The sequence below is a fragment of the Silurus meridionalis genome, chromosome 17, assembly GCF_014805685.1.
Source record: "Silurus meridionalis isolate SWU-2019-XX chromosome 17, ASM1480568v1, whole genome shotgun sequence".
In the NCBI taxonomy this organism is placed as follows: Eukaryota; Metazoa; Chordata; class Actinopteri; order Siluriformes; family Siluridae; genus Silurus; species Silurus meridionalis.
In genome coordinates, this window is record NC_060900.1 from 10,220,983 (window position 1) to 10,233,536 (window position 12,554).

Here is a 12,554-nt window from a genome sequence, read left to right on the forward strand (position 1 = left end):
AAAAGAAAAAAAAAGCTTTTATGACAACCCAGACAGCGGATGGTGGAGAAAAGAACCCTATGTCAAGTTTAAAACACGTTAGCATGAGATCATTGCTAGAAAGTTTGGAACACTTGAAATGCATATTATTTCTGTCCCTTTATGAGGCGAAAAAAACACTGTTTTCCATCCACACCTCATTACACTGATTAATATAGTTTATAAGATACTTTAGAAGAGAAACATCTTTGCTATACTGTAATGTGTACCATTTGGCAAGTCTGTTCCAGTCACATCTGCAACATCAGTAGTATCTCTACAGTGACTGAGTACAAGGTTTCACAAGGACACAGCTACAACAACAGAACATGGTTTACTATAGCTGGACTCTCAAAGATAGCAGTGTTATTCAAAATTATTTCTTTAGCATCTAAAGCCTCTATATGCCTCTAAAGTATTCTCGAGATACATGCTAAACACTGCATTATATTAAAATGTGCATTTTACTTTTCAAGTAAAAAACAAAAGCTTAATAAATAAGCCAAAAAATATTTAGATCTCACTACCATAGTACTGAATCTGTAGTAGGAGTGTAACGGTACACAAAGTTCACGTTTCGGTACGTGCCTCTGTTTTTAAGTTATGGTTCGGTACAATTTTGGTACATGGGAAGAGATGTAAAATTGACAAAAAAATTATAAAAAAAATATTTTTTTATTAACAGTTTATTATTATTATTATTATTATTATTATTATCATTTGTGAACAACAGTTTATGTTTTTAAAACAAATTTAAATAAAATGCCTGGTTGTTTAAATAATATATAAAATAATATTTTATAATATTTAATCAAAAATAAAAAATAATAATTAATAATTAGTATTAATCCAATACACTTTTTTTATATTCATTAAACTCACTAATCAACTAAATTATCAAACCTTTTTATTTTAATTGATTAAATACATTTAAATAAATGAAAAAATTCAATTAAATAGTTTACATTTGTTGGACCCCATTTGGGTAATACAGTGTGTGAAAGTTTTACATTTAATATTTAACTAAATGTAAAGATTTTAACTTCGACTTATTCTACTTGTTCTACTTATTTCAGCATATTTTAACAAATGTCTTCATTCCTTCCATCCTTCATTCATTCACTCCCTCGATATGTGGAATTGTCAGGATTTTCTTCTTTTAAAAAATTCTTGAAGCTGGACATAAAACGTGAAAGATAGCGCTATGGTTTTTCTACTGTTTTCATGCACGCATAACAAATCTTATTTCCGGTACAGAGTGATTACCCACAGTGACACTGCACTAACTCTAGTTTCTTTTTTATGCCCCTGGCATTGTTGTGTATGTTTTAAGTTTAATAAAAAACATTGTGTATGTTTTTAAGTTTAATAAAAAAAGATTTTATGATTTCTCAGATTTTAACTGTTACGCACGTAAAAAGAAACCAAAAGCCGTCTACCGAAAAACTTTCATACGAATACGTGTACCGTTACACCTCTAATTTGTACTACAGATCCAATTACTGCATCCAAAAACTGCTTTTCAATATAGTCATTCAATAGTTTTGAATAAAACTATTTTCTCTGTTAATATGATAAAAAGTGCTGGGACTCCAGTGTGTTGCTAAATGAACCTAGAGCATCTTGAGATGACATCAGTAGCATTACCATCTGGTACTACAGGAACATTAATTGCGATATATAAACAATTTCAGCTTGTCTCAGCGTCAGTACACAGGTTGATAAAGGACATTTCAGATCTAAAACCTTACCTCAGGTTGGATTGCTTTGAATACAGGAGCATCCATCAAAGTGATCTGGCCCTTTTGGAAAAATAAAGGAAAGAATGTTTGTAAAATTGTGTACACAATTATTCACTAATTTGGTATATTTTAATGTAGGCTTTGTTAAAGGGATATAAAAGGACTACATTCCTTTTAGAAAGTAAATGGTCAAAGCAGAAGTACAGAAATCTATATGCAGACCTCTGGTCAGGCAATGAAGGCTAACCAAACTGCCCTTAGACATAAAATAGAACCCTTACAGAGCCCATCTTTTCCTGGGATACCAGATAGTTAGACTAAAGACTATTAAACTATACAGCTAGTGGGCAAGGCAACCAGAACAAATTGTGTACATTCAGGATAAGAGAATTATTATCAATAACATGCAACATGCTAACATGAAAATATGAAACAAATATATACAATAAATGCACAAATGTTACACTTTTTTTCCTCCCTTTGCATGGATAACAGCTGCAAACATTCAGCTGAAATATTTGCTTGCCTCTTGTAAAGCTTGCCAAAGGTGTTCTTTGCTAGTTGGATACTTGTTTCTGACCTTGTGATCCAGTTCATCCCATAGCAGTTCACTAGGAATTAGGCCATTCCATAGTAGATGACACTACAACCAACTGTATTTTCTCTAAATAACGCATAAAGAGCATAGACATATGTTTTGGTGTCTTGTTGTATGCTAAAGTTAGTTCCAATAAGCCACAGTCCAGACAGAATTGCATATGGGATAGTAGACATGTTATTTCTTATTTCTTCCAACCAGAATAAGTCTCCAACAGTCCTTTGTTACAAAACAATCACAAACCATTAAGCTTCCACCTCCATGTTTTCCTTCGGGTGTGAGGCAGTCTGCTAACATCTTCTCTTCAGAAAAATATCGAATTTTGACTAATTTGTCCACAAAACCTTCTTTTAGTCATTCACTGTCCAATTCTTGTGTGTTTTTGCATTTTACCTAGCCTCTTGAAAATGATAAAAGACTAGTGTTTCCAAACTCTCACTCTCTCTCCATACAGTATAATTACACTTAATTAGTATTATTCACTATTTACACATCACTATTACTATTTGCACTTCTTAGATGCTAAACTGGCACTGAGTACCTGTGCCATGCTATTTAACTATTGATGATCACAGAAACAGTTCTTAGAAAGTGGAATTATTTAGTATTCATGTGAAAATATTTAAATGTAACATTCCCCTGCAAAAAGAAAAAACAGGAGTTCTTTGTATTATGTTTACTGCTATATCTGTGTAGATGTGTGCAGTAACTCACAGCAAACTCCTCAGGTGTCACTTTGAGCATGTCAAACACCACCGCATCATAGCTTTTAGCTGAGTCCAAACTCTGCCAATCCAAAGATTCAGAACTGCTGCTGCCCTGCAGGTACACACAATTACATTGTAAATTAATATAGCATTAAAGTGTAAAGCAAAATAATACGGAGCCTGCACACATTTCAATATTCTCAGTGTCAAGGGCAAATGGACTGGGTTATTAGCAATGTGAACTGATGAAGATCTACCCTAGTGTTAAAAAAAAAAAAAAAACTTTGTAATAATTGTAACAAGTGTACAGGCACTTTTAACATTCAAAATCAGAATTCAACAGAAATCAATGATTAAAACTTGACTAACATTTTGAATTATTCTTTTACAGGCTTAATAAACTTAAGTACTATTGCTAAATTATAAGTGTGTTGTGCAAATATAAGAAACTGCAAAAACGGACATCTGCATCTGCACTCAATTTATGTTACTGACCAAATCTTTTCTTAGTCACATAATCAAACTGATTTTTGAATCCGACTTAATAAAAAAAAACGTCATAAAAACAATTCCCTGTAAGTTTTTGTGCTATCCACGAGAAGCAAGGAAAATCAGCAAAACAAATAAGTTTTGAGGCAAATGCAATTCTACGATAAACTGGGGGCGTGAGATTCGAACCACGGAAAAGCGGGAGATTACTCTGTGTGTGTGTGTGTATGTATGTATGTATGTATGTATGTATGTATGTATGTATATATATATATATATATATATATATATATATATATATATATATATATATATATATATATATGCATGCGAGAGCGCAAGTGAGAGAGAAAGAGAGAGAGAGAAAGCAAGAAAGAAACATTTATAGACAGACAGATAAATAAATAGACAGACAGATAGATACCTGGGTGGCAGAGGTGATGCTGACACTGACAGGGAGTCCATTCTTCCTGTACATGCTCTCAGCCAGGTGAGTAGAGCGAGCTCTCAGCAGACCTCAGCTGGTCACTGACACACACGACATCTTAGCCATCCCTGAAAACAGATTTTCACAGTTTCACTGTACTAATTTTGGTATTGTTTAGCAAGTTGAATGTACTTCATCTGTATTCTTTGACTACGCTGTGCTATACAAAACATTACATTTACACTCATCATTAAACACTTATTTTATTTGTTTATATATTTGAATTTACTGATGTTAGATTTATTTCATATCAGTTTAAGAAAAAAAGTCTAATGTCTGTATCTAGTAGGGATCTGTTTAAAAACAAGTTGACTTTTTTACTATTTTTGACAATAAGATCCTGTGTCGTTGCTAATCAAATGAATCATTCTGCATATTCAAAATTCTGTGGTTAGGGTCATTTTTTATTACAGTCCAAATTTAATCAAAAAGGATTTAGCTAATCTTGCTGTCAGTGCTGTTTCTCACAGCATAATGATTAAGAGCCAGTTCAAGTTAAGACGTGTTTGACACTAAAGCAGTATGATGTAGAAGTGTAACAATGCACGTATTTGTACCAAAATCTTTCAGTTCTCGGTTCACGGCTTTCGGTTTGGAACACGTGTACCGAATGCAATCCTTTTTAGGTACCTTTACTGTACACAACTGTACCAAACCGTAACCTAAAAACCGATGTACATACCATGAATTTTGTGTACCATTAAACCCCTAGTATAATGTGTAATCATGACAAAAAAAGCTCCTTTAATTCTAGATTTTTATTCATCAAAGATTCAATAGAAAACAAAACAACAAAAACATTAGGACTATTCAGGTAAAAAAAGAAATCATCATACTTTCAATAACTGCAAGTACAAAACAAGCCCAAATTTCCAGCACTATTCTTGCCAGTTCCTATGAGGTGTTTGTGGTAATATGCTGCATTTTTGTCCACATTGTTGATGTGCATGATGACCAAATATTTCCATCTTGGTCTTTAGCCCAAAGAATACTGTTCCCTCACTTTTGTGGTTTCTTCAGATGCAATTTAGCTATATATTTTTTTGGAGACAAGAGGCTTTCCCCTAGCCACACTTTCATGAAAGCCTTTTTTTGAGCTTTTTTTGATTTGTATGGTCATAAGCATGAATAATTATTAAACTCTTTTTTTCGCCTCCAAAAATTGCCCCCACATTCCCATTTGTATTTAATATTTGAAATGAAAAATATATCATTGTTAATCTAATAAAAAAAAAAAGATTTTTGTTATAAAGATATAAAAATATATTTTTTTAACAGAGTTTTGAGTCATGAATGACTGAGCTAATATATTCTAGCTACTGACATGATTGTTTTAAGCACTGTATAAGTCATTTAATAGAATTAGTCACACTTTTTGATGAGTGACTAATATTGTGCATTTTGTTATTTCCTCCACATTTGGGCCATTTAACAGACACCTTTAATTGACTTTTATACAAATGATCTTTTGCTGTGGTCAATCCTGGGATTTGAATTAATTCTGATCATTCTTCTAGGCCTATGTATTAATTAAAAAAATTATTTTGAAAGATTAAATATTTTAATGAAAAAAATGCTACATATTAAAACGTATAAACAGTTTTATTACATTTTAAATTAGGGAAAATGCAGAAACAAGAAGCAGAGCATTGTTATAATGCAATGAACGCTGTGGTTGTCTATCACTGAATTATGCAAAACAGTTTTCGTAGTCATACAAAATGCAATGAAAAGTAAATAATTATATTCACAGGACAATTGGATAAGCAGATGGCAAGAACTTTATGCTGATGATTGAGCAGCATGACTTACAGCAGATAAAATTTTCAATTAAACACGTGTCAAGTGTGTAATGCTTAACATAGCCACCAGATGGAGAGATTCTCCACCAATTTAAGCTCCTGTACAGAATGTCTCTCAGCTCACGTTTCCTGTGGCCTACATTTAGCAATTCAGCTCCTTATTGCCCTGCCAACGTGTATGTTTTTAAAACACTGAATCGGCACAATATGGGCTGTCTAATGAGTCAGTGATTTGAATTCTGTATACAGGGAACTGGGAAAACATAACATTTTATTTTTTCCATTATTCTATACACTGTGGAAATTCTTTCCTCACCATTCTCGTATATCCCATTTGATGTAAAATGAGAACAACAATTTGTTTTGCAATTGCACACAAAGGAAAAAAAAAAAAAAGAACAAAACCTGGCATTGTAAAATTTCTGAGAGCCTTTTGTGCTACAGATCCAGAAACCTAAAGATAGATTTCTCAGAATTTTTCTGTGTTGTTCTCAATCCTGATTGGTCAAGAGATGTTGTTAAATATTCAAAAATAGCAGCTCATATGTTTATATTAACATGCTTACGCTAATGTGTTAGACTTGTAGGGGCTCCTTATAAAAAGATTTAAAAAATGTGTGCAATTAAGTTTTCCATAAGGAAAAGTCTATTTAGCATTTTCTAGTATCAGTTTCAGTGTCAGCACCTTAATGTCAAAGTTAAAGCGACAACTTAGTTTTTCAACTTGGGAAGTCTTCAGGATGGAAGGAATTTGCATGCTGCAATTTCTATTCATTTTTAAATATATCTGTATATATTATATCTGTAAATTGTAAGTGACAAGAGCTAAATTGTTTTGCAGTTATCACTTAAATGACATTAAAAGCAATTATGAACAGATAAACTGACAGAACATTGCTTAATATATAAAAAACATTATCAGCACTTAGCAGATGCACTTATTCATATATAAACAACAACAAGCCCACTCTCCATCAACAACCCCAAAGTTCTACCTCCAATTAACAAACCCCAACCCACTCTTCCTATTTAATCTTAATCTTTTATCAACAACCAGCAATACCATATTAACAAACCCAAAAGCCTTAGTATTTTAAACCCACTGACTGCAGTGCTCCAGTAAAATCAATAGACTTTGAACCAAGTCACAGTAAAGAAGAAATTTTACCATGGAGTAAATTTTTCAGTACAAATGTGTGTGCTGCCCTGTGACTGACCAAAATCTGACTCAGGGTGTATTCCTGCATTGTGCCCAATGATCCCAAGATAGACTCCACACTAACCAGGATAAAGTGAGTACTAAAGATGGAAAATGAATATAGACTCTTGTCTATTTTGGCATTTACATTTGTCTATTATGCAATACTGATCTGGTTTTTATCTGGCAACTACAGACCATCAGGCTGAAGCAGCTCTAAGAAATCTAAAGAACAAATTGGCCAAGTGGGTTTGGAACACTCAAAATGTTTACTGGACTTCCTTTTTAAAAAAATAAATAAATAAATAAATAAATAAAATAATAATAATAATAATAATAATAATAATAATAATAATAATAATAATAAATAAATAAATATACATAAATAATAATATAAAATTTAAAATGACAGTTTCAAATGAAGGAATTTACTTCTTGTTGTAACAGCTATTTTATGTTTACTGGTATTAAACATTCAGTTTCGTATATTTTATGGGGTTTTTTTTACAAGGAAAGCACCAAGAACTTGAAGAGTTTATTGTTTGTATGCAGCATAGCGTGACATGGTAACCAGCAGTAACTAATACACAGTCACACCCTCCGGTTTACTGCAGGGAGGGTTTTATCATCAGTACAAGCTGAATACTGATTTGAGCCTACAAAACCACAGGCTTATCATCAAATGTTATCATAAAATACTTTTAGTAAGCAGTTTTTATTCTATGAAAAGTGTGTAAATTAGCATGTTGCATTTAACATGTAATACCCTTAGGACAAAATAAAAATAAATAAAAAATTTAAAAACTTGGTGCAGAAAGTTTCCTTTTTCATAACTTACTATTTCACACACAGGCACACATTCACTGCTTTTTTTGTTCAAACCAAGAGGTTATTTGAACGTACATATGGCAGTTCAGTGGGTCAACAGCTCCAGGTCCCTGATCTCAGGCACATAATAATTAAAAACATGACAGTAGGTGGACTAGCATTTCGAAACTGCCCCTAAGCGAGAACATGTGTATGTGTATAGAAAATGTAAAACTACCGAATTTGCTGTCTTTAGAATTATAATATAGATTTGTTTGTCTGGTTTATATTAGTGTTTTTATGCCATTATACACTTGGTTTTGAACTGCTGCTATGCATTTTGTAATTAATCGGTCAAACAGTCTGAGAAATCTTTGAAAATCAATTATTATTTTCAAATAATACTAGAAATGGAAAAGGTTTTACATTTTATTTAAAAAGACATTAAACGTTTACTATAGGTTTATTGTTCCCTATTTATATTTAAGCAAATTAGTGGTCTTGACCATGACAACAGTTTGAAACAAAAGGGATTTACCCCATTCCATTATAGTATAAACAGAAGCAAATGTTCAGACAATATTCTGATTGAATCAAAGGGTTAAAAAAATCAAAATAAAAACAAACTAGGCTTATTATTAACTGCTAAGAATCTCAGATTTGTGTAGATATTTCATCAATTAGTCTATCCATTTATTAGACAGACGTTCAACATCTCACTCAATTAATTGTCAATAATATTATTTGTAAAAAAAACTGTTGTATTCAAGTAGGAATATATACAAAAGAGAAGCATTTATACTACAGCTTACAGACATTTGGGTGCCACTCTATGTTCATGGCAAATTATTTTGGAAATCAGTGCAAAATAATTGTATATTATAGTTAACAGTTCTGTAAATACTAGTCACATATTAAGCTAATTATTTATTTAAACAATGTTTTATATTATCACTATTTGTAGCTGACGTAATTGTTGTATCACAGTATTATTTTTTTTAATTCCGCCTTTAATTCTACCAACAAAAATATACAACTAAGAGTGCACAGCATTCTCATCAAAACATTAGCTAGTTTACCCACACACACACACACACACACACACACACACACACACACAATCATGCATATAAATGATCTCCATTCAGGAACATGTCAGTGTGCAAATGGAGTAAAACTTGAAAAATGAACTTGGAAATTTCTCCAGCAACCACAATGGACTAGCAAATTGGAAAATTGGAAAACAGATGAAATTTAAAGACATGAAAGTTCAGTGTAAATATAAAGCACATTCACAGAGAAATACTGGGACACAGAGAACTTCCTATTGGCCTCCATGCATGACAGAGTTCTGGCACACAGCCAAGCCTATAATGAAACAGATGATAATAAAAAGATCTGAAGAGGCCCAGACGCCACGTGCACACAGTGCAAGAAAAGGGGAACAAAGTGCTGGACAACCTTTAGCAAGGGCAGGAATGTGCAGGAAGCATTAGAGTAAGGGTCGAACCTGAATCAACTTCTATATTTGTTGGCCTTTTTTTTTTTTTTTTTTAAGATGCAGATACACCAAGCTAACAGCTTACAGGATCATCAAGCAACTTTCTGCATATGCAGCTTATTCACAGAATTCCAGGATATCAGTAATTTTTTTCAGAAGACATTGGAAAAGGCCAAAATCCAGATGTACAACAGCTGGATTGGGGGCAGTGTGTGAAATTTTGTGCCTTATCCACTAGCGCCTCCCTCTGTTTTGAAGAGAAACTAAAAAAAATACTGAATTTAGCATTCACTGTTGCTAGGAACAAAACTAGAGGACTACCTATTGTGGTTTAACCAGCAACAAGCTTTAGAATGAAGGCATAAATCAACACAATGAAACACTATGTTCTCCATGACCATTTTGATCTTAACACTTAACACTTTACACTCAAGTAAAGTACTCCTGGAATGTTTTCTTGTTAACTAAACTAAAGATATTTCTCAGAATGTCACCCAATATAAAACATACAAATTAAGGCAGTAACTGAACAAATGACATTACAACGAGACCACCACATTGCATAAAACAATCTTCTGTTAATGAATTAGTTTTTTCTTACCACACAAACTTCATATTACTCGCTCATGCATGAAAGTCCTGCAATACAAAATTCTAAAACTATGTAAGTGACACAATACAGTACGTAAAACATTGACACCTTTAAGAAGTAACAAGCAAATAATGCAAAAACATTTCAAAAGTACAGGACACTAAATCTCCTGACAGACATTTCCCTGCTTTTAGAAAAGGCTTTATCATAATATCATGGCAATTTCCTAGTTTAGTGAATAGTTGCCCAAATTGATGATACCTGTGTAACGCAAGCTTGTCCTGATTAAAGATAAGGCAATCACTATGCTTTGGCTAATGATCTAGAAAAGAGAGAATCGGTTGAGGTATCAATGCAGTAGATAGATAGAAATAGAAGAGACGAACACAAAGTTTTTGTCATCACTACCCAAATTGTTACATGCCTCACTTGCATTTTAAACTGGCTGTTGTCATTGCTGACATTGTCATTAGATGATCAAAACATTATTAATCCTTTGTTGTAGCATTACTGCAAAATGCTTTCCTTCCATCTTTTATTTAATCCTATTTGAGGTTAATTTTAGACACTGGGCAGAAAATCCACACCATTTCCAATTATTATGTGCATAAAAATACCAGATGCATCAATTCTGGAGCACAATGCTTTGAGTTAGAAAAACCCCAAACAAGTAATACCTTTTCAAAAATCTCCAATATGACATTTGCCCTGTTGAACTTTACACATTCTACAAATAGAAGTTATGGCAAACTGTATGTATTTAGGTTCCCTTCTGATCTCTGTTCCTTTTCATCCCACACACACACACACACACACACACACACACACACACACACACACACACACACACACACCTGCACCTGAACGTCAACCGCTGAGAAATCAATGGTTTCTGTAGCAACAAAAAGAGCTGCACGCATTCATACATGTATTCTCCTATCACAATGAAGGCCATACAGTGACCATATTACAACAGCATCATTACACTTACACTAACCATGAACCAAGTGCATGTTTAAAACATGCACTAACAGAAATCAACCAGTGGTTCAGGTTATAACACAAGACACTGTGTCTTTACTGCAAAACACTGTGTCTTAACAGTCAGCTAATGTACCATATATTATAGTAGAAACATTAAAAATTTCATTTCTTAAAAATCTTCAATGTCAATAATACATTTTATATTTAATTTACTTCAAGTTTTAAGCTTTTCATTTTAAAATAACACACACACACACACACACACACACACACACACACACACACACACACACACACACACGTCCCCTATAAACAAAAAAAAATATGCAGCTGCATCCACCACTGAAATGAAATTGGCTTGAATGTACGCCAACTACAACCTTGTCAAAGTAGTGTGAGAAATAAAATGGACAAAATGTGGACAAAAATACAGGCTTGGGTATATAGCAGCCATTTCATCTGTGTGTTATCCAGAAAGTGATCATATTTATGTTCAGCATACACTGAGAATTAAATAAAATGTTTTTTTACATCACAAATGAACAGTGGAACAGAGATGCAATTGAATAAGAATAGATTATTCAGATTGGCAAAAAAAATGTGTTTTAAATAGACATACAAAGATCCAAAAAACGGCTGCTATTTTGTTATTTTCTTTTATTGGCGTTTTGCTACGTACATGGGCTTGCACAAGTATTCAACTTCCCTAGAAAGGTGTCTTTATAACAAATTTGTAATTTATTGCAAAAATTGTGACCTCTTACACTGAGTTTTCAAAGTCAAAGTATTAATTTTAGTAAACTTTTTCAAGAAAATCAGTAAATCCCCAGTAAAGTAGCAAACACTCCAGGGTCTAGAAGCTCCCAATTACTGAACAGAAACTCCTATAACACAGTTAAGAGCGACTCTACCGTTAGAGTAAAAGAAAAAAGTGAGTGAAAATGAACACTAAAACGTAGTCTGAAAAAGAAATAGATAACATAATAGGGTGTTAAATTACATCTAAGAGGTTAAGAATGCCAATAAGCACTGGTGAATTACTGTAATTTCCGCACTATAAAGCGCACCCATATATAAGCCGCACCCACTGAATTTTACAAACATTTTCATTTTTAACATAAATGAGCCTAACCTGTCTATAAGCCGCAGGTGTCTACACTAATGTACTTTATACAGGCTTTATGAAAGACACGTTACACACGGTGTAACGGGTGAAATATGTTGCGCTTCTATTAGGAGCATAGCGGTATTTTGGGAATAGCCTGGCACTGCATTTTTCCAGTATTACTGCATGTGTGGAGACCGAGGATTATGTCCTTATTTTCTGATGCTGATTTCTAAGTTTCTTTGACTAACCCTTAACGCTGTTGCCAAGAAAAATAAAAAAGCACGAGTTTTGGAAACCTGTCTGTGCTTATATGATTTCTGTTGCAACTGGAGTTAGCGAGCTCTCCCTTTACCCAGACTCAACGCGTTACAACAGCTTGTATCTAAACAGTAGCCCACTAAGTAAGTCATTGTTCACTGTCTTCCTCCTTCCTTTCACAACTATTTCTCTCAAGAGTTTATCTTTTGGCATCGTCGTGCGTTTAAAAAAATATTTTTTTTCTCCCGATGCCGTGCAGCTCA

The 12,554-nt window shown here is 33.2% G+C and overlaps 1 protein-coding gene across 2 annotated transcripts in view; it reads right to left on the reverse strand.

Annotated features, from left to right (window-relative positions):
* Positions 1-12,554, reverse strand: part of ralgps1 (Ral GEF with PH domain and SH3 binding motif 1) — a 106,433-nt gene that overhangs the window by 81,839 nt on the left and 12,040 nt on the right. For both annotated transcript variants that reach the window (XM_046870595.1, XM_046870597.1), the window contains exons 2-4: positions 3,979-4,109; positions 3,073-3,177; positions 1,770-1,820 (exon numbers count right to left, since the gene is read on the reverse strand). In XM_046870595.1, coding sequence (XP_046726551.1) covers positions 1,770-1,820; positions 3,073-3,177; positions 3,979-4,032 — 210 coding nt within the window. In that variant the 5' untranslated portion in view covers positions 4,033-4,109. The remainder of the gene's footprint in view (positions 1-1,769; positions 1,821-3,072; positions 3,178-3,978; positions 4,110-12,554) is intronic.